The sequence below is a fragment of the Olea europaea genome, chromosome 12, assembly GCF_002742605.1.
Source record: "Olea europaea var. sylvestris chromosome 12, O_europaea_v1, whole genome shotgun sequence".
Lineage (NCBI taxonomy): Eukaryota > Viridiplantae > Streptophyta > Magnoliopsida > Lamiales > Oleaceae > Olea > Olea europaea.
Genome location: NC_036248.1, coordinates 19,160,402 through 19,182,786, shown reverse-complemented (window position 1 = coordinate 19,182,786; position 22,385 = coordinate 19,160,402). Strand labels below are relative to the sequence as shown.

General features: G+C 34.2%; 2 protein-coding genes across 4 annotated transcripts; both read left to right on the top strand.

Moving 5' to 3' along the window:
• Positions 1 to 624: 624 nt before the first annotated feature.
• On the top strand, positions 625 to 11,556 carry LOC111405993 (elongator complex protein 1). Of its 2 annotated transcripts, none has more exons than XM_023035147.1 (6): positions 625 to 948; positions 1,979 to 2,308; positions 3,950 to 7,020; positions 9,186 to 9,284; positions 9,370 to 9,687; positions 11,231 to 11,556. In XM_023035147.1, exons 1-5 carry the CDS (start codon positions 784 to 786, stop codon positions 9,677 to 9,679), a joined length of 3,975 nt encoding a protein of 1,324 aa, XP_022890915.1. In that variant the 5' UTR covers positions 625 to 783; the 3' UTR covers positions 9,680 to 9,687; positions 11,231 to 11,556. The 2 variants fall into 2 exon arrangements, with proteins under 2 accessions (XP_022890915.1, XP_022890916.1); XM_023035148.1 differs by having other exon boundaries at positions 626 to 948; positions 1,979 to 2,312.
• A 4,921-nt stretch (positions 11,557 to 16,477) lies between these two features.
• On the top strand, positions 16,478 to 22,385 carry LOC111405992 (ras-related protein RABE1c-like). Of its 2 annotated transcripts, XM_023035145.1 has the most exons (9): positions 16,483 to 16,701; positions 16,851 to 16,976; positions 18,364 to 18,436; positions 18,933 to 19,033; positions 20,404 to 20,469; positions 20,652 to 20,749; positions 20,975 to 21,037; positions 21,124 to 21,216; positions 22,103 to 22,385. In XM_023035145.1, exons 2-9 carry the CDS (start codon positions 16,904 to 16,906, stop codon positions 22,184 to 22,186), a joined length of 651 nt encoding a protein of 216 aa, XP_022890913.1. In that variant the 5' UTR covers positions 16,483 to 16,701; positions 16,851 to 16,903; the 3' UTR covers positions 22,187 to 22,385. The 2 variants fall into 2 exon arrangements, with proteins under 2 accessions (XP_022890914.1, XP_022890913.1); XM_023035146.1 differs by lacking the exon at positions 20,404 to 20,469 and having other exon boundaries at positions 16,478 to 16,701.

Here is a 22,385-nt window from a genome sequence, read left to right as displayed (position 1 = left end):
AAAGGTAATTAATTTTCATTTTCTTGGTCAATTTAGGTTTTTTCATTTTTCCCTTGAAGAGGGAAAAAACGAACGCTTAAGTACGGCATTCCCACAAATTAGGTACTTGTGAACACGGTTCAGTTTGATTGTTTTGAACTACCTTCAAACCTAACTATTCTAAACAAATTGAAAAAAAATTCAAATCAAATCAAATCATTTTATTTTTCAAATCAAACCATTTTCTGTGGTTTGATTAGATTTCAAACCATGATTTTTCCGATGTGAAAATATCATATTGCAAACAAGTAAAAAATAAATGTATTTATGTGAAATCTTAGCATAGTACTTAAATTGTAACGTTCTAATTATAAATTTCGCAATACAAATATATTTTATCTTCATAAAAGCTTAAACAATAAATCAATATAAGGTTCAACAATAAAATTTGAGCCTGCAAATTCATTTCTTTTTTTAAAAAAAATATTATCATAATTATTATTTCCTTAAAAAATGCCTATAGAATCTATTATCAGGTAAATTACCAAGCATAAATTGAATTAATAAATAGTATACTTTGAGTAAAATAATACAAATTTTTTTTTTTAAAATTTCGTGAATAATTCAATTTGTTTTTAGTAAATCTAATAACACTACATTCGTCTGTCAGCTGCCTCCCTCCCTCGGAAGCTTAAACCTCACAAAACCCTCGACGGAGAAATTTAGGGTTTTACTACATATACACACAATCCTAATCAACTTTTACTGATTTTTTGGAGCATAAATTGAGAAAAAGGAATTGCAATGAACAATCTTAAGTTATCATGGGAGGTGTCATCGACGCTGCAGTTACAGTCGGAGAATGGAGAAGAAGTCCTGCAGTTATTGGCCATGGACATGGAGCGCAACCGCCTTTTTTTCTCATCATCCGCAAATTTTATATACGCCACTCAAATTCCGTCACCTCAAGTAAGAAACATGTATTAGTCTCCATTTTATAGCCGTTCATGTGTCCTTGCATTTCTGTGCTTATTCATTAAAATAAATAAATCGAAAGTGTTTCAATTTATGGTTTCAATAGAGCTCGTTTAGCCAAGTCTAGGAAAACAAGTAAAAGTTGCATTTTTTTGCATACTCTTATCGAATTATCAAAATAAGTAATACCTCATCAATTAAAGGATTATTTATTTACTTTGGAAATTACATCTTAACTGAAAAGAATTTTTTTTAGCTTATCCATTCTTGCTCGTAATCTCATAGGTATGCATATCTAATTGTTTTCACAGTCTTTAGTGTTTTTTTTTTTTTTTTTTTTTTTAATTTTTTTTTTTTTTTTTTTTTTTAACGTCTTTTTCTTTCTGGGCAATCAGTTGTTTTATGTTGTGTGGGATGATGAAAAATTGAAAAGTGATACAAAGTTTATTTATTTGATGATGTTGAAGTTAATTTTAAACATGAAATGGGGGAAAAATAAAATATTTTCCACAAATTACTATTTTACATAAAAATTGTTTGTTTTTGTCTATTGTTTTTCAGTCTTGCATTCTCATTGGTATCAGTCTAATGGAAACTGAAAGGAAGGGATTTTGGTTTTGTGCAACCTATTAAAGAGCAAAATGTTAAATGTTTGGACGTACTTTATGAACTTAGGTTGGTGAAACAGTCTCATTTGAGTTTGAGCTTGTTGTGGATGCACTTCACATGCTGTATCACTTCTCTTTAATTATGCTGGCTATTGAGATATAGGTAGGAAATACTAATTGCCAAAACCACGCTGCATAAACTTGGCATCGAAACAATCTAGTGAGAAATGAAAAATGAGAAGACTAAAAACTAAACAGAGATTTGTTTATGATGAAAATTTAAGAGTGAACTAGCAAATTTTTTCTGAAGTTGCTCATATGTTATACTGATAATATCAACTATCAAGAGTTCTTGGATGGTTATGCATTGGTGTTTTCCTCTCTCTCTCTAACAAGTTGGTTGTGACTTGAACTAGATTGCAGGAGCATGGAGTAAAACCTTGTTACCTGCTTTTGTTCAGCTCATTGATTTAGAAAGTGGAGATTTCATTACTTCCTTGGAATATCTTATGGAAAAGGAAGCCTTGATCATTGGAACTTCTTTTGGACTTCTGTTACTTAATAATGTGGATGATAATGCAACAGAAATTGTTGGCCGAGTGGAAGGTGGTGTAAAGTGCATCTCTCCTAGTCCAGATGGAGATCTGCTTGGTGTAATTACTGGTTTTGGGCAGATTTTAGTGATGACTCTTGACTGGGATGTACTGTATGAAATAGCCCTTGATGATCTTCCCGAGGACGTTCACGTACGTAAGGACTTCTTACAGTATTCGCCAATCTGTTGGCATGCTTTTTAATAACTTTAAATCCTTACCAACTTTTAATATCCTTTTGGTGTGTGAATTTTTGGACAAATTGTACACTGTAATTATCCAATTCAGAATGTGTTGAACCCAAATTTGGACTGTTTGTGTGCACAATTAGTTAATTGTGCTGTATGTAAAAAGAAACTGGACTAGGTCAGGTAGTCGAACAGGAAGACTGATGACATGGGTATCAGATCAATCCTGGTGGCTCTATTAGATTGCTAACTTACCAGACCTGTCAAACCTGGGCTGGTTTTCGAGTAACCCGTTTGCAAACATACCAGACTTGTCAAACTTGGATGGTTTTAGGTAAACCAGTGTGAGCCAGTACCATACCTGTAAACTTGAGCTTGTAAAATGGCTTCACCTTCACCAAAAGGGAAGAAAGATTCTGGTAAACAATTAGTATTAAGAAAATAACTGTAGTAACCAAGAGAGCTCTATAGAACTTGCGCTTTCTTGCACCTCTAAAACTTGAAATACTTGTATTAAATGATTTAGTTTCCGGACCATCTTTGTTCTAAGTTGTGGAATTCAGATGGCATCATTGTATCTATTACTGAATAGGGTATGATAATTTCAGCGTAGAAAAAAAATACTCCATTGACTAATGATATTGAAGATAGGAGGAAAAGTTAAAGATTCACCATTTTCATCGGTCATGTCAACTTGGAAATCTTTATTACCCTGGAACACACTGTAGCCTGGAATGTCATTTATTATGAGTATGTTGGTTAAATTCTGCCTTGGTTACATAATGATGCATGGACACTTACTACGGCAGTGTGTTCGTGTCTGACACATCCCTCGCACTTGACTCCTTGAGGGAGGGAACTCCTGTGCTCATGGGCCCTCCTCCCATGGTCCACTTTGCATTGTGTTGTATCGAACACGACACTCCTCGGAAACTCAAGGACTTGTATTTAACAAACCATGTGCCCTTGTCCGATTATTTATATTTTCTAATTATTGATGCTCGATAGTTACTTTAGAGACCTCTCTCCAGCAATTGTCAAACATGTCACGTCATGTCCTATATTAAAAATTATAGAAATAATATATCCCATATGAATTTGAAATTTTAAAGAATTTGGATGGACGTGTTTGTGTCCTACTTCTAGAAAATTCACGTGTTAGTGTGTCCGTTTGAGTGAGTTATTTAAGCTCCACGCTTTCTTTCCTTTCAAGTAATTGTAGTAAAACTTGACTTGTTGACCCCTTGGCTTTTCCGGCGGTACGAACATATTGGGTATAGAATAAATCTGCTTCTCTTTGTTCCTACGAATGGAATTGCCTCATATCCACGTCTATGCAATTACTTATTTTTTTAAGATGTATTTCGAACAATTTCTTGTAGATAATGTGCTCAATTTAGCATAGTAAAGAAAGAAGTCTCTTCATTATATTAGATAATGCTCTTTTTTTATTATTTATTTATTTATTTTTCACTGAGTAAATAACACTTGTTTGAAAGAAAGATAGTTTCAAATACTCGAATGCTGTAACGATAGCGTGGAAAATTGAGTTTTTACTGTTTTATATAATTGTTTAATGAGTCATTATATTGAACTGTATTTATAGGAATCGACATTTTCTTCTAACTATTCATTTGGAAGTCCTATTTCATGGAGAGGGGATGGGAAATTCTTTGCGACACTGAGCAAAGTGCATGATTCTTTTCCTTTGAGTAAGAAGCTTAAAGTTTGGGAACGTGAATCTGGGACACTCCATTCTGTCTCAGAATTAAAGCCCTTTATGGGATCAGCTGTAGATTGGATGCCGAATGGAGCAAGAATTGCCACCGTTTATGATCGAAAGGAAGAGAAGCAATGTCCATCCATAGCTTTCTTTGAGAGAAACGGTTTAGAAAGAAGCTCATTCAGTATCAATTTAGGAACTGATGTGACCATAGAAATCCTTAAATTTAACTGTAACTCAGAGCTTCTTGCTGCCGTCATCAGAGGTGAAACATTTGACACCATCAAGATTTGGTTATTCAGTAATAATCATTGGTACTTAAAGCAAGAGATCAGATATTTAAAGCAGGATATGGTTAAGTTCATGTGGGATCCAACAAAGCCATTACAGTTGAATTGTTGGACTCTTCATGGCCAGATTACAACTTACAAGCTTTTCTGGGTTACATCTGTCATGGATAACTCAACTGCATTTGTCATTGATGGCTCAAAGATACTAGTAACTCCACTTTCTTTATCCTTGATGCCACCTCCTATGTACTTTTTTAACTTAGAATTTCCTGCCGCTGTTAGGGATATGGCTGTGTGTTCTGAAGTTTCTAAAACTCTTCTAGCTGCATCTCTGTCAGATGGAAGTTTGTGTATAGTAGAGTTTCCTTTGCTTGATCAGTGGGATGAGCTAGAAAGCAAGGAATTTAAAGTTGAGGTTTTGTCATCTGATACTGGTTTTGGATCTTTTATACATCTTGCGTGGTTGGATTCACATGTGCTTCTTAGTGTTTCCCATTTTGGTCTCAGTCATAGTAATTTCACCAAAGGAAAAGATTTTAACAAGGATTGGCGTGCTGGATATTACCTGCTAGAATTTCAGCTTACTTGTTCTGAGAATCACATTCCTGGCTCAATGACATGTTCAGGCTGGCATGGGAATGTTTCCAGTCAAATCTATCTTGAACGGGTAGTAATTGGTATAGCTCCTAAACCATTTAATAGGTATTCAGCATTTGTTCAATTTGATGGTGGAAAAGTATTTGAATATATATCAAAATTGGGCGCGAACAAAGAAGTTCCTCTTCAGAGATGTGATGACATGGGTTTCTTAACATCCTGCCCATCGATGGTCATTGCTCCTATTGGAGGCTATGATGAGCAAGAGAGAGATTTGCTTTTTGGGCTTGATGACAATGGCAGGCTGCATCTTAAGGGAATGATATTGTGTAACAACTGTAGTAGTTTTTCAGTTTATTCTAGTTCTGCTTGCAAAAGGATTACACATTTGGTACTTGCAACTAAACAGGATCTATTATTTATTGTTGACATTGATGATATTTTGCTCGGACAATTAGAAGAGAAATATGATAATTTCCTTCCTGTTATGAAGAATAGTAAGGGTGCAAATGAAAAAAATTGTATATATATATGGGAGAAGGGGGCGCAGGTTGTTGGAGTCCTTCATGAAGATGACTCTGCTATCATAATGCAAACAACTAGAGGAAATCTTGAATGTGTCTATCCAAGGAAATTAGTCCTTGCTTCAATTGTCAATGCTCTGGTCCAAAGGCGTTTTAGAGATGCATTGCTCATGGTACGGCGGCATAGGATAGATTTTAATGTAATTGTCGACCATTGTGGTTGGCAAGCCTTTCTTCAGTCAGTTGCAGAGTTCGTGAAAGAGGTTAATAACCTGAACTATATAACTGAGTTTGCTTGTGCCGTGAAGAATGAAGATGTCATGGAGACACTGTACAAAAATTATATGTCCCTACCTTGCATAAAGGATGATAAATTTGTAGGACGTAGTGGACCTACGGGTTTGGATGGTAGCAACAAAGTCTCTTCTGTCCTGATGGCTATACGTAAGGCTCTTGAAGAGAAAATTGAGGAAAGTCCTGCAAGGGAGATCTGTATTTTGACTACTTTAGCTCGAACTGATCCCCCAGCTCTGGAGGAAGCTTTGGGAAGAATAAAGGTTATCCGAGATAGGGAGCTCTCTGTAACAGATGATACCCCGAGAGTGTCCTATCCTTCTGCTGAGGAATCTCTGAAGCATCTATTATGGTTGGCTGACCCGGATGCTGTCTTTGAAGCTGCTTTAGGACTTTATGATTTGAATTTAGCAGCTATTGTTGCATTGAATTCCCAAAAGGATCCAAAAGAATTTCTTCCAATTCTCCATGAATTGGAATGTATGCCAACAGTTCTGATGCAATATAACATAGACCTTAAACTGCGAAGGTATGAACATGCTCTCAGGCACATTATATCTGCAGGAGATGCTTACTATGAAGATTCTATTAACTTGATGAAGAATAATCCCAAACTTTTTCCCTTGGGACTTCAGCTAATTGGTGATCCTCAGAGGAGAAGGAAAGTTCTTGAAGCATGGGGAGATCATCTTAGTTCCACGAAGTGCTTTGAGGACGCTGCTTCCACTTATTTGCGTTGTTTCTGTTTGGAAAAAGCTTTAAAGGCTTACCGTGCTTGTTTGAATTGGAAGGGGGTTTTGACAATTGCTGGTCTCATTAAACTTGGAAAGGATGAAATTTTACAGCTGGCTCATGAGCTCTGCGAGGAACTTCAGGCTCTTGGTAAACCAGGGGATGCTGCCAAAATATCCCTGGAGTACTGCTGTGATCTTAACAACACTATTAGCCTATTGGTCTGCGCAAGGGATTGGGAGGAGGCTTTGAGGATTTCTTTCTTGCACAGGAGAGACGATCTTATTTCAGAAGTGAAAAATGCTTCTCTTGAGTGTGCAAGCACGCTTATTTGTGAATATGATGAAGGACTGGAGAAAGTTGGTAAATACTTGACTCGATATCTAGCAGTTCGCCAAAGAAGATTACTGCTTGCAGCAAAGATTCAATCGGACGAGAGATCAGTTAGCGAACTTGATGATGAAATCGCTTCGCAAGCTAGCAGTAGTTTCAGTGGAATGAGTGCATACACCACTGGGTATGTTTTGTATCTGTACTTGGTCATGCTTCATTATGCCTTCTTTTCTTATGCATTTTCCTTTTTTAGCTAGAATTGTTTTGCCAATGTTCCCCCCATAGGCATTGATATTATCCAGATTTTCTCTTTACGTCTGGTATCTAGAGATTTTTTTCTTAAGAATATTAAGTAAAACCAAATGCTCTGAGCGCTGATTGTTGTTGTCACTATGGTGGATTTTGTTTCCATTTTGCCTGGCTCTTGTCCCATTACCACCTCGTAACTCCATCCCTCTTCTAGGAAGGACATATAGGACGTCATGACATATGGAAAAGCATTTTAGTCAGAGAAAACTTCATTTACTGATCTATCCCCTGAATTTTAGTATTTTTTAATTTTTTATGCTAGTTTTCATCAGTTAGTGAGGGTAGAATTTTTCTGAAGAATGTAATTCTGTAGATATCTAGCCATATTTTTAATGTATCTTGAGACTGCCAATGTCTCTTGACTTAGAGACCAATAGCATCAACACAGACATTTGTGGAAGGTACTTCCAGCTCATTAATGCCATTACAGGACTTGGTGGAACAAGTTCTTTCTCTTTTGGGGTAGGTGTGTTATGATTTGCTGAGAGATTTTTTTCCATGTTTTTGACTCGTACAAAACCACGTTGTGTTTTGTATTAATTTCTGTTCATAAATCTGGAAGATAGGTTCTCTCTGCAGTGAAGCAATGCTTCTTATCCCGTGATCTTGAGATGAAACAATGTGCCACAATCAGCCATGAGATTATTCAAAGTGTTAATTCACTATTCTCTGTAGCTGTTATATTTAATTTCTGTTCTTCAATCTGGAAGATAGGTTCTCTCTGACAGTGAAGCAATGCTCTGTATCCCGTGATCTTGAAATGGAAAAATGTGCCATAATCAGCCATGAAATATTCAAAGTGTTAATTCACTATTCTCTGTATCTCAAAATTGTGTATTATGACTGAGAAGGTTTAATTTGGCAATATAATGGTTTTCTTAATTTATTTCTGATGTTTGAAATGTTCGCCTAGATAATTTCCAATCGTTTCATAACCAGAGTAAAGCTCCAGATCTCCTGGAAGCAAGAACTCCTGTCCTCTCACCCACCCAGGAAAAAGTAAAGAAAAATGAACAGCTGTTGAAGTTCCAAATTGAAGCTTGAGTTCGTATTTCTTAACAAAGAAGTCCGGTGCCAAAATGTAGTGTCTTGGTTTGCCTTTCGTTGTCTGTGGTTTTCTGTGCTCCTAGGCTAAGTGTCATTGTTTTCCATTTTTTTTTTTTTGGTGTATTTGCATATATGGGCCAAAATCTTACATGGACCAACTATAGAACCCTATTCAATTAGTGGAATGCATTAGCTGTCTTTTCTCATGTTGGGCAGTAAAGGTTGGAGAGAGACAATCGCCACTCTTCAAATGAACGTTCTTCTTCTCTTCTCGCTCTTGATCAAGCAAGCCCAACTTTGGCGAGTGGAATTGGCAAAAGAAGCTCTTGCTGAGTTCATTAGACAGGAAGTCGTCCTCTCATTCGGTCCTAGAATGAAGTAAAGTGTAAACTTTTGAGGAATGATTAGGCATATATAGAATAGAAAAGGGGATATGTAGGTTGAATGACCATATTAATATATCTTATAAGGGCGTGAACGTTTTGTACGTCATATGCCTACTTTTTTGAATAGGAAGACATGAATTCTAAGCTGAATTCAACTAGTGAAATGCCCTGTTAGAGTGACTCTCTCAGAGGAAGTCTGAGAGCCGTTAGCTTAGGAGAATCCAGTTTCTACACTTCTTATAGTTCGATAGATTATATAGTCAAAATGGAATTAATTGGAACTGTGTGTGTATGATAGAACTGTAAATCCACAAGGACTGATTTGAAAGGTTAGAGGGGCTACAATTGTGAGGAGATCAAGAGTACATTAAAGAGGTTCAATTGAACAGAATGTAGAAAAGCTGCATTTTGTTGTTTGACTGTTATTTTGAAGCTATAGTGTTGATAGTAACTGGATTCCAGGAGGGAGACTCGTGAGGAAACAGAAAACATAATGGCATTCTATATGTCTTGCTTATAAATAATTGTTACTATTTAGTTTTAGTGTACATGAATATTTGTTTATGACATAAATATGAGCTGTATACTGGCTTTCTTTCATGAGCAGGACAAGAAAAAGTTCAACGGCATCTTTCAGCTCAAGCATATCTACCAAGGGCAGAGATTACAGGCGTCAGCGAAATAAAGGGAAAATTCGTGCTGGAAGGTACATGTAAATTCAAGAACTTCCTTTTTTGGTTCTGAGGTTCGTGTTTGTTGCATCTTATGGAATGCATTTTGTTATCATCCAGCCCTGGTGAGGAGATGGCTTTGCTAGAGCATACGAAGGGGATGTCTCTGGCTGATGGGGCAAAACGTGAACTTAAATCTCTGTTGATTTCCCTTCTGATGCTTGGAGAGGAAGACACTGCTAGAAAATTGCAGCAAGTTGGCTTAAACTTCCAACTGTCTCAAATTGCAGCTGTAAAATTAGCTGAGGATGCAATGTCCAGTGACCAAATCGACGAGAGTGCATTTTCCTTGGAAAATTACATTCAAAAAGAAAGAGACGGACTGCATAATTCAGAGGCATTCTATTGGATGTCAAAGACACTGCTTTGACTTGAGAGGTAACTAGAACCAAATCTCATATTTCAGTATACAAGATTGTGTGAATGCGTTACACTGCTTCATTATATCTGCCTGCTAATTCTGTGAGGTGTGCGGATACTTCTGTGAGATGCCAAGTGAACCAATCCAAGATGAAACCAGAGCTAGATGTTGTCTATGCCTTTTTTGCTAGGCTAAATGACTTTTTCAAATTTGGTCTGGAAAATGTACCCACTCTAGAACTTTTGCACTTAACTCGCATCCATGGGTTGTTATAGCTGACTCAACTATTGAAGTAAATTAGGAGTAGCATTGTAATGCAGAGAAACATTTGTGATCGGTGGTATAGGGATTAATCTTGCAATGGTAGAGTAAAACCGGCTTGCAAGTTTTTTGAGGTAAAGCCAACATATTTACATGGTAAAGCTTCCATGATAACATTGAGATTCCTAGAATCTGCTCCAGTAGCCAACCGTCTGAGATAAACTTGTCCCTCTCTGTCTTTGAGACAGCTGAAAAATTGTCTCGAGCATATATATTCCATGTCTTGTTCGTCTGATGAATGATTGTCTTGCATTTAGGGAATGAGCAGTCCTCAGTGTAGATCAGGCCTTTTTTGGGCCTCCTGTCTATCCATATGCTAACATATGCAGATCTGCTTAGCTTGTTATTGCTGCTTTCTCTGAGCCAAATCATATAAAATGTCTATGGATGTAAACTGAATCTTGAAGATCTGATGTTGACATGGACATGCTTGGCCTTTTCTTTTTAAGACTGAGCAGAATGTGTATAGAAATTTTTCTTCCCGTATATAGGGAAATGATTATTTCTCTAGAGGAAGAATTTGAAGTGCTAAATAATGCAGTGTGGTCACTTGAAAGAGTAACGGCTAAGATTTAAATGTGAACTGCAAATTGAATTGTTTCACTGTCCATCCATTTATCTCCAGGGCTAGGCTACATATATAAACTAAGAGTACTTGTTATGACGTTCCATTTCATATGTTTGCTGTATGTAATTTGATTCATTTTTTAATCTGGTAATAGAATTCATCAACATGTACTTTAGCTGTATAATTTTTTTAACTCGGACCAATGTCCCAACCAATAATCAAACCAAACTAACTCAATTTGGTTTGGTTTGATTCGGTTCAGTTTTGTTTCAACAGCAGGATTGGATCGATTTATCCAAACTGGCCAAGTCGATTTTGGTTTCGGGTTGGGCTCAAAGCCAACCCAACCCGAACCATTCCCAGGCCTAATTATATTCATTTTAATAAGGAACCCTATCTTCGGAGTTGGTTCGACATCATGTGATTTAGCCCCACCCTTGTTTGGTGCTCATCGTTTTAAAACTCGTTTTGCTATATGATCATTTTCAATTACACATTTCCACAATAAAATATTTTGCATGTAAATCCAATTTTTTTTTCACAACCCCCCCCCCCCCCCCCCCCTCTTGAAATAATGGGCACCAAACAGGGTAATCACTAGTAAATGTTAATTCTTTAGTTATGCTATTACATATATTTTCAAGGGCCTGAAACTTTTTGTGCTTTTGCAGTAATGCTGGATGGACAAATTTCCTTTTCTTTCGGATTATATATTGACACATCGCAATGCTACTCGGAGTTTGTGGTGAGACGACTTGCTTTTGCATTGCATTGCATTGATGTTATTAATGCATCGATATGAAACACTATGTTTATAGCTTCTCCATTTATGTATTTTACTTCTCTAATTATAATTGAATGTTCTGTTAGATTTCTATGAACTCGGTGGTGAACTGAGAAAAAAGCATAGGACAGTAAAACTCGTATCTGTAAATAAGGACTTCCATAACTTTATTAAAATCATTTTTGGAATAACACAAGACCCACTTCTTGTTAATTCCATGTCTATAGAAACAACAAACAACTAGCTGTAGGAAATTTGAATCTATAATTGAAAATTATATATATAAAAAGAAAAGGTCGATCCATACAAAAACGAATCCCTAGACATATATTACCTTGAGTAAAACGGACCCGATTTCTTCAAGATCGATAACGGTTTCATATTTGGATGAAATCATTTCATATTTACAGAACGGCAATGGTCGAATTTCCAAAAGAAAGCATCTATCGAGTACACAATTTTTTGTTTGGACATTGCTCAATGTATGATTAGCTTCCCAAGAAATTTTGAACCATACAGTTTCATATTTTAACGTGTTCCACTCTATGCATTTTTCAATACACAGGTACGATAAAAAAAAATAAAAATGGAGGCAGCTAATTGACAACGCCTTGACTGTCCATCTACAATGATATTTTGCCATTTGATGTGAATAAAAATTAAATTTGGGACTATTTTTGAAAAAAATTAATGAAATGTGTGGTTTTAAAGTTGTTGGTGTTATAAAATATGTGGTTAAAAATGATTTTGAGAAATTTTAAAAAATAGGGGCCAAATATGGGCTAAAATTTTATGTAATTAATCGTGTTTAGTTAAGCTTATTTGGATAAGTTACTTATTTGACAAAAAAAAATATTTATTTTACTGTTTAAATATTTAACTTATTTTTAAATTAGTTAAACTAAAATTTGTTTACTTATAAGTAAATTTTTAAGCTTAACTATGCCTTTATTTGGTGGGAATTATTTTTTAATAAAATTTGATAAAAGGTAATAAAACATATGAATTTGATTAGAATTAATTATTAATTTTAATTTTAATTAAAATTAAAAGTTTAATCTTCAATAAACGGGGCTATATATTTTATAGGGGCCTGATTATGCGAATTGATTCTTTGATCATAAGAGAGAAAAATATGTCCCGCTTGTGAGTAAAAAAGTAAAAAAATAACGGTTGAAAGGGTAAAATAATAGTTAGGGCATCTCCAATAGATGCACAATTACACCAAAATTTTGGTGCAAACTTCCTCCAATCATTGAACCATTGCACCAAATTTTGGTGCAAAATGGTGCAACATGAATAGTATTGTACCATATTTGGTGCAAAACTATTCATTATACCATTTTTTGAACCAAATGGTGCAATGTCCATTTTGTCCTTATTTTTCATTTTTCAAAGAAAATGGTTAAGGGTATTTGTGTCATTTTCATTCCATAATGATAATAATAATGATAATGATAATGATAATAATTACTTAATTAATTACACTATTAATTATATTATTAAAGTTTATTATTTTTAATAATACTAGTCGCTATCACGTGCGTTGCACGAATTTTGTATTTATCGTATTTTTATTAGTATATGAATTTCAGTTTTTTTGAAAAGTTTTTGAAGCAATATCTAAAAATATTTCCATGATATAAGAAAATAATTATAAATTATTTTTACAATTGTATAACAGTATATTATCTAGAAAAAATATGCTTGTATATTTCATGCTTGAATAAGAAATATTTAAACTATTTTGCTTGTATTCTTTGATAGTGTTGATATGATTGAATTGAATGTGAATATTATATTTCTAAATTTTGTGTAATTCAATATTATAAAATTGAAAAAAAAAACTCTCCGCACAGTACGGATAGAGTTGAACCAAGTGCTGAGTAAAAATAAAAAATAAAAAAAAGTGCGGAGAGAAAAAAACTTGTGGAGTAAAAAAAAAAAAAAAATCTCCGCACAATGCGGAGAGATGTCAAACTAACTCTCTGCACAGTATGGAGAACAAAAAAAAAAAAACTCTTCGCACAGTGTGAAGAGTTGGTCCGCATAATGACAAAACTCTCTGCAAAGTGCGGAGAGAAAAAAGCTCTTCGTACAGTGCGTAGAGAATTGAACCATGTATGGAGTAAAAAAAAGTGTGGAGAGAAAAAAAATCTCTCCGAACAGTACGGAGAGAGTTGAACCATGTGCAGAGAGTTGGCAAACTCTTCGCACAGTGCGGAGTAAAAAAAACTCTTTACACAATGCGGAGAGATGACAAACCAGCTCTCCGCACAGTACAGAAAGAAAAAACTCTCCGCACAGTGCGGAGAGTTGTTTTCAAATTCCTTAATTACAAGTCAAATTTCAATATTTGTAAATTTTTCGTGTATATAACGAAACAGAGTAAAAAAATATGGCTTAAAATCAATTATATATTCTTTAAATTCCAGTCATAGCTCAATTTCTAAGCATACAAATCATATTTATGGTATTGGAAGTGAGCTTTCTTGTGATTCATACAATGAAACAATATGTGAGTTGTGCAAAGAATGAGATATTGATAGTTCCATGGCATTACTTTCACAAATGGAGGCTCTCGGGCACCACCCAAATTCAATATTTTACACTTGCTTGATAATAGCTCTTGGACATTAGAAGCGGATACAATTTTCAATGAAATTATACTTTTGGGTTGTAGGTCAGGAATTAAAGTGTTCAATACATTGCTCAAAAGCTATTTGAGAAAAGACCTATTGGAACTTGCAGATAAAATCCCGAGTTTTTTTGTTTTTCTCTTCACACTATGCGGAGAGATAATTTGTCATCTCTCCGCACTTTGCGGAGTCTTTTTTTTTTTGCTCATGTGTGGAGAATTTTTTTTTTTTGGTCTCATGAAATTTATATATACTAAAATTATTATTATTTTTTTAATGTTGTTGGTATGATGCATGTGTGGAAGAATATTTGTCAATCACTATAAACAAAATTCTTCACAAAATGTAAAAAAAAAAATGCATAATAAATCTTCTTATTACGCTAATAAAATTACAATAATTTTTTTTTAAAAATAACATAAAAAAATCATTTTTATCTTCAATAAAAAAGTACATTTAAAAATTAGCAATTTCATAACCACTTTTTTTTTTTTTTTTTTAGTTTTCGAAAATACAATTATAAAAAAGGAAACAATATTGAATTACAACATTTAATACTTAAGAAATGCAATATTAAATAAATTTTATACATTTATAACAAATTATAAATTCATATATGCAGCTTACCGTATTTGCAGGAAACTTACCGTACATACAGCTTAACGTATATGCTGCCTACTGTATTTGCAGTCTACCGCATTTGCAAACAACTTACTGTATTTGCAACTTACTGTATATGCTGCTTACTGTATTTGCAGCCTACAGTATTTGCAAACAAGTTATCGTATTTTTACCTTATCGTATTTACAGCTTATCGTATATGCTGCCTACCGTATTTGCAGTTTACTGTATTTTTATATATCGATTTTTGCACTTACAAATACCGAGAATGTAGAATATCGTGCATTCACTTACCAAACCGAATTTTAAAAAAATTTCGGGATTTTTATTTTTTCAACATAAGCATAAAATAAATGTTAAATATATATGAGGCACAAAATATAAATGCATGTGAATATGGTGTTCAATTTTCAATTTTTCAATATTGAATTACACAAAATTTAGAAATATAATTTTCACATTCAACTCAATCATATTAACACTATCAAATAATACAAGAAAAATAATTTGTATAATCTCGTATATTTCTTATTCAAGTATGAAATATACAAGTATATTTTTTCTAAATGATACAATACTGTTATGTAATTGTAAAAATAATTTGTAATTATTTTTTTATATCATGGAAATATTTTTAGATATTTTTTTTTAAAAACTTTTCAAAAAACTAAAATTCATACACTAATAAAAATACGATAAATGCAAAATTCGTGCAATGCACGTGACAGTTATTGTGCGGAGAGGGATTTTTTTTTTAACTTCGCACTGTACAGAGAGTTTGCCAACTCTCCACACTATGCGATTTTTTTTTTACTTTTTTTACTCCGCACTGTACGGAGAGTCCGCACAGAATGCCATCTCTCCACACTGTGCGGAGAGTTTTATCATGGTGTTTGCCATCTCTCCGCACTGTGCGGAGATATATATATTTTTTACTTTGCAATGTACGAAAATTTTGTTAACTCTCCGCACATGGTTTGCCATCTCTCTGCATTATGCGGAGAATTTTTCTTCATTTTTTACTCTGCACATGATTTGCTATCTCTTCGCACTGTGCGGAGAGTTTATTTATTTATTTATTTTAAAGCTTATGTGTGAAGAGGTTTTTTTTTGTTTTTTTTTACACTCATGGCAGTTTATATTTACTAAAATTATTATTATTTTTTAATAATAGTGACATGATGTGTGGAAGAACATTTGTTTGACATAAATAAAATAAAAAATGACATCATACATAGTAAAATTGAATTAATTTACTATTGCATGAATAGTAGACACTCCTTCCCCTTTTTATTAGAAGTTAGATAATCAATAATAATTAACGTAATTATTAATTTAACGTAAAGTTTAATTTGTAAAGTTTACGTTTAAAGTTTAATTTAACGTAAAGTTTAATTTAATTTAAAGTTTATATTATTAAAATTTATTATTTTTGTAAATTTAACGTAATTGTTTATCATAAATTAATGATAAAATCAAATATTTTTGTCAACTTAACATAATATATAAGACATGTGAATAATTTAGTAATCAATATATTTGTTAATTTAACGAAGTTATGATTTAGTAATTTATATAGTTATAAAATAAATAAATAATTTTTTAAAATAAATACATTGTCAAAAATCGAAATAATGAATAAAATAATAAAGCACTGTTTATTTGGTATAAGTTTTTGATATAATGGTTGGAGAAGAATTTTTAACTTGGTGTAAGATTTAGTGCAAAATTGGGTGCAAAATTGTATAAAATTTGATACATCGTTGGAGATGGCCTTTAAAATTGATTTTTTGGGAGTGAAAACTTGCTAACAAATAGGGCTAAAAGAGTAAACCATATTTTTAACTTTGAAAATTGCCGGCCACCCTTGAGAAACGGTCCACTGCCGAAAATAGAAGAAAAAGGAAATAGTCCCATTTGAAAAGAGAAATAGTCTACTTTCACCGTGTCGAAGACGAATTCATGTGTGTATACGCATACGTGTACTACCAAACGCAGTTTACTTTAGAGAGGGAGACGCGTCCTCTGCGGATATCCCCATCGGATTTGTGTACAGCTTCACCACATGTCGCCGACGATTTGCTAACCTGGGCCACGGGTATACTTTCCCCCCCTTCTTCTGTGTTTCTCCGGATTCCTCCTCTTTTCTTTCCTTTTTTTTTTTTTTTTTTTTTTTTTTTTTGGGTTTTAATTCGATCCTCACTTTTAAATAAATCTCATTTCTGTTCCTTTTTTTTTTTTTCGCAGAGGTGAACATCTACGGTTCTGTATTAACAGAGATTTAAAGAGAGAGTGTGAAGATGGCTGCTCCCCCAGCCAGGGCTAGAGCCGATTACGATTATTTGATTAAACTGCTCCTCATTGGTGACAGCGGTTTGTATCTGCTGTCTGTTTTTCTTATTTTCTTCGCCTATCAATAATTTGTGAGATCTATTGGATCGAATGATTGCCAATCAAGGTGCATTTGATTGTGGATCCTGAGTTTATTTCTGTAATGCGGTAGAGCTTGGTGTCGCCTTCAGCAAATGCTTGATTTAGATTTTATTGTCATTTTTGAGATGCATTCTTTATTGATTCCAAAATCATGGAAGCCCCGTCGAAAATAATGCTTTATTCAATAACTCCAAAAGATCAATTTTTAGGTTGGTTAAGGCAGTTGAGGGAAATATAACAACTTACAAAGGGTTTGCTTTTAAAAAATAAAAAACCACATCATGATTTTAGATTTCAAACAAGGCGGCCTGAAATATAATAGTTTAACTATTGACATCATTCTGTCTTATGAAAGTCCTCATTGCATTTCGTTGTGTGGGATTTTGTTGTAAAGTTAATATACATGCTTGCAGTCGCCAGAAATTCAAGGGATGTAATCCTAAACTGAGTAAACACATCAGCTCTTGAGATATATAATTAAATGCGCTGGCTTCTCATCCTTGTCATTGACCTAAAATAGAATAAAACGTAAATTAGAGACAATAGAATTGCAACAGTGTTATACATCTCAGAAGTTGTATCAATGAACAGAATACTGTTGCTGCAGCCCAGAAAAATAAATAAAAAAAGGAAAACTAACTTTTTTACATTTTGCTTGCTGTCATGAATTTTTCGTTCATTTTTCTATTTATGGCCTTCTATTTTATGTAACTAGTCCTTTTAGGACTACGCAGACCTATATGCACTTTTTTGGAATCAATTTCAATAATTTTTCACGTTCTCCTTTGAAAATCATCCCTAACAATCAACGGTAACATTTTTTTTTTAATATATATCTCAAATTGCCTTTTCACTTCTAGATATTAAGACCAGCTGGCTACATTTCTTTTTCTCCTGCTTAGATGTTATACACAGTTCATGTTGTGTTAGTTCGATATAGTTTGGTACTTTTAGAACTTTTTTCATTCTGAAGAATGCACGTGTTCACTTTTCTTTCTTTGCTCTTGAAAATAAATTATGTATGCTTTTCTGCTGCATTTGTCACGAGGTCATGATGTCATTGTTGCTTTCTGGTCACTGAAGCCTTTGATAATGAGTGCCAAAGTTTGCCCCCTTCAGCAGTTCCTGTTTGACGCCTCTTTGTCTTGCGGGAGCTGCAAGAGTTTCTTTATACTAGCCATTGTTTCTTCATGTTCACATTGCTACTACCTTTAATTTTTATGAAAACTTTGAAGTGTTTATGCATACCTCAGCTGACAATTGTTTGAGTAATCATCTTGTTTGGTATAGCTAGAAACTTCAATCTTGTACTCGTTTGTTTTTACAGGTGTGGGCAAGAGTTGTTTGCTTTTGCGTTTTTCGGATGGTTCCTTCACAACAAGTTTCATTACCACTATCGGGTTTGTAGTTTTGTGACATCGTGTTTCTTTGTAACTTCAATCTGCTATGAAATGGACCATCAATATCTAGAATGTTAGTAGTTAGTATTAGCTGATGCCAGTGTTTGCATTTCGTCTATTCCAAATTTAACCATTGAGTAATCACTGGGACGCACGCTATAAGGATTTGGATAGAGAAGTCTGCATGTTTTTCCCATGTGAATTTTTTACTTGTTCAGGTTTATATAAGCAACAAAACGGTTAGATTATTGACTGTCTGCCACTAGGGGGCCAAAAGGTAATAAAAGGATGTTTGGATGCCATTATGATTAATACCTGGATAGACTGATAACAGTCTAGAAGAGTTTCAGATTAATTATATTGTTGTCTGATTCAAGTGTCCTGATAATATGTCAACAAACAGATTGTATAAGTCGAGCTCTCTGATGTAATTGGCATAAGATATCCATTTCATTCATTTATTTTTCAATAATTTAAAGTGATGCTTATTGTGCAGCATTGATTTTAAGATAAGAACTGTAGAGCTGGATGGCAAACGAATTAAGTTGCAAATTTGGGATACAGCTGGTCAGGAGCGGTTCCGGACTATCACAACAGGTGTGTAGGTAGCTTCATACTCTTCATTTTAGAAGTCAAGAATTACAGATGCTGCTATATCCTAGTGCCAACACACACGTATCAGCAGGAAGAGTAACACACACGTATCAGCAGGAAGAGTACGTAAACCTTTAATGGTGGCAATATTTAAGTTTTATGTCACGCACTGAGCATTTGCTTATAATGCGGTCAAAATACATCCTGCTGATACGTGTGTGTGTTCAAGCATTTTTTTCTACCTCCATTTCTGGAGAAATGTCTTCCTTTCTATTTGTTTGTAAACAATATCCTGTTTTTATATAAATTTTTTTTTCCCACCTGCTTTCTTCTGCTGGTATCCTCCTGTTAGAACATTTCATGATAGTATATAAAGTTGTCACAGCTGCTGTTGCCACAGCATACCCCATTTGAGTTGCAACTAACATTGCCAACTTAGTTTCCAAACACCTATGGACACCCTAGAGTTCTTGAACCCACTGCTACAGTTTAGAACCACCACCATCATAGGAAAGGTCTAACTAGTGGAATAAAGGTCTACATTGCTATTTGATCCTGTGTTGTTAGTTAAATCAGTCTATTAAATGAAGGTACAGAAAGAGAGGGATTCGAACCCTAGGTAAACAAAAGTCTACATTGCTGTTCCAATGCTACGCGGATAGAAAATCTACCTCTCAATCAGGAAAATTTCCAAATTTCTTGATGCCAAGCCACGTAACTTTTTGTTCATTTTCTGTGGCTACTTCATTTTGGGGCATTCATTAGAGAGTAATTTTGGTTCTTGAGGAATTGATGGCTGTAAGTCGGGTGGGTGGGTACTTTGGGCCGTTGTAGAGTTCCATTGATTGTGATATGGTTATTTTGTGCTTGTTTCGATGGTGGAATTTTGGTTGTGTCTTTGATGTCAGTTGTTTTAGTTAGTACTTTTTGGTGCTAAGGACGTGTCAATGGGGTGCGTGTGTCTATATATATATATGAGCTAATTATTGGTTGATGGTGGATTCGGGGTCAGATGATAGTGTTTCTCAGGTAGTTTTTATGGGGCAGGTGGATTGCTGGACTACTAGACAAAGAGGAGCTGGTCTGTGGACCAAAGAATAAAATGAGAGGCATATTTCCTTTTTTTAATTTTGAATGAACTGGGTTATTCACTTGAGCAAGATGAAAATTGATCATTACACTAGAGAAAGGCCTCAGCTAAGTAATCAATTCAAGTCAAATATAGTTACTCATTTTGACAAGGAGCAATAGAAATTCAACATGTCTGTCAGTTTATAAATCTATGCAGGATGAAGTAGTGTGATAGTTTCCTTTTCAACTTTATATCCAATAATTATGGCATTTATCTTTAGCAATAATTTGCCTTTTTGCAGCTTATTACAGAGGAGCTATGGGTATCTTGCTGGTGTATGATGTCACTGATGAATCATCTTTCAATAGTAAATTTTCTTTTACCTAGAATACAGTTTTCGTAATTAATCTGAGAATCCATCCATGTCACTTATTTTTTGTGTTTTTTTGCATGTCATTATTGCACCACCCTTTTTACTGTGTTTTGACCGGCAGAATTAATTTTGTTGTTGGCCATATTCAATTATATTTTATTGTTTTTCTTGTTCAGATATTAGGAACTGGATTCGCAACATTGAGCAACATGCTTCTGACAATGTTAACAAAATATTGGTGGGGAACAAGGCTGACATGGATGAAAGTAAAAGGGTAGGTGGTTGCATTTGTAGATATTGACACGAGAAATTTTACTTTCTATTCTGACGTGAACTAAGTTGACGGAGCATGCTGCTTCCCTTTTATACATGTTTGTGTCCCTGTCTGAAACTGAAGATTATATAAACTTTTCTTTGTGGAGCTCGATGAAAGTTTAGATGCAAAGTATCTTTGCATGTGCCATGGTTATTGATATTTTCTTTTTCTTAAATTTGCAAGGCTGTGCCTACCTCCAAAGGTCAAGCTCTTGCCGATGAGTATGGTATAAAGTTCTTTGAAACAGTAAGTAGAACTCCATCTTGCCTGATTGGATGTCTAGCATAGCTATTTAGTTTATGTTGTAACTTCTAAATGATATTCTATTATAGAGTGCAAAGACAAACATGAATGTGGAGGAGGTTTTCTTTTCGATTGCTAGAGATATAAAACAACGGCTTTCAGAAACTGATTCTAAGATCGAGGTACAAGTTTTTTCTTATTTGTTTTATCATCCTTTTATCTAAGAAATAAGTATTGGGAAAATTATCCAACTTTAAGTTATAAAAAGATGTTATTTGATCTATGTTCAGATACCATGGGGCAGAATTATGTTATGCCCCTCCACTTTAGTTCCTCTGGCTACTAGAGTGGATTATATGTCTTGAAGACAAAATTTAATTAAATAAATTGTTCTGTCTAATAGCTTAAATTTTCAGATAAGATGGTTTAACATGGTATCAAAGCATATGAAATTTGTGAGTTCAGTTCTTCGTGCCATCTATTTAGGTCGTTTTTGGTGCATTGAATTTGACTAGATAAAAGTCTAGTATAAATTGTGATGAATATTATTAGGTAGAGGGTATGATGATTGATTAAGGCAGATAATAATCTTTGTACTTCATTTCAAATAATTTACTTACTATCTCTTTTTTATCCGGCCTGGACGCTCTTCCAATCTCTGTATTATGTTATACAGTTTATAGTGTGACTGTCTTGTGAATGAAAAAATTAGAGAATTTTATCCAACTTCTACCATAATGCTACTTAAAAAAAATAATAATAATAAAATAAAATAAAAATATGAGACAACTTCTGACATAATACTGTCTGCTATCCATTACAATTTTGTATAGCCTAATCCGGTGCACCAAATATAGCCTCATGAATATGTATTAGAGTTTCAATGCAAAAATGAATTCTATCTGCACGTGAGAGGCTTGTTGAAAATTAAATTTAAATAAAAATAACTCCGTCCTCGCTCTAATAATGTAAGCTTTTAGACGAGGTGATTCAATGCATTAAATTCTCCTTTTAGTTTCATTGCCTCAATATTTTTATGAATGCAAAATATTCGGTTGGTTACTGCAGCCTCAGGCCATTAGGATCAACCAATCAAATCAGCCAGGTTCAGGTGGTTCAGCTGCACAAAAGTCAGCTTGCTGTGGTTCATAATATCGGAATTTCAACTATATTCAGAGCATTAGAGGGTGTGTATAATTTGATGGGGATGAAAATTGTTCATCCATATGTCGACTGCCTTTATCTTTTTATTGTCTTTTTTCCATCATCTTCTATGTATTGAAAGTTTTCGTTTTTATTTGTGAATACACCTGTTCGACTATTTATTTCACACTTCATTTGTGCGTGTTCA

Coding starts and splice junctions, on each gene's coding strand:
- LOC111405993 (XM_023035147.1), top strand. CDS start 784: ATGAACAATCTTAAGTTATCATGGGAGGTGTCATCGACGCTGCAGTTA. Junction 2,309..3,949: donor ATCTTCCCGAGGACGTTCAC/GTACGTAAGGAC, acceptor CTGTATTTATAG/GAATCGACATTTTCTTCTAA. Junction 9,285..9,369: donor GGGAAAATTCGTGCTGGAAG/GTACATGTAAAT, acceptor GTTATCATCCAG/CCCTGGTGAGGAGATGGCTT.
- LOC111405992 (XM_023035145.1), top strand. CDS start 16,904: ATGGCTGCTCCCCCAGCCAGGGCTAGAGCCGATTACGATTATTTGATT. Junction 16,977..18,363: donor GCTCCTCATTGGTGACAGCG/GTTTGTATCTGC, acceptor TTGTTTTTACAG/GTGTGGGCAAGAGTTGTTTG. Junction 19,034..20,403: donor GTTCCGGACTATCACAACAG/GTGTGTAGGTAG, acceptor GCCTTTTTGCAG/CTTATTACAGAGGAGCTATG.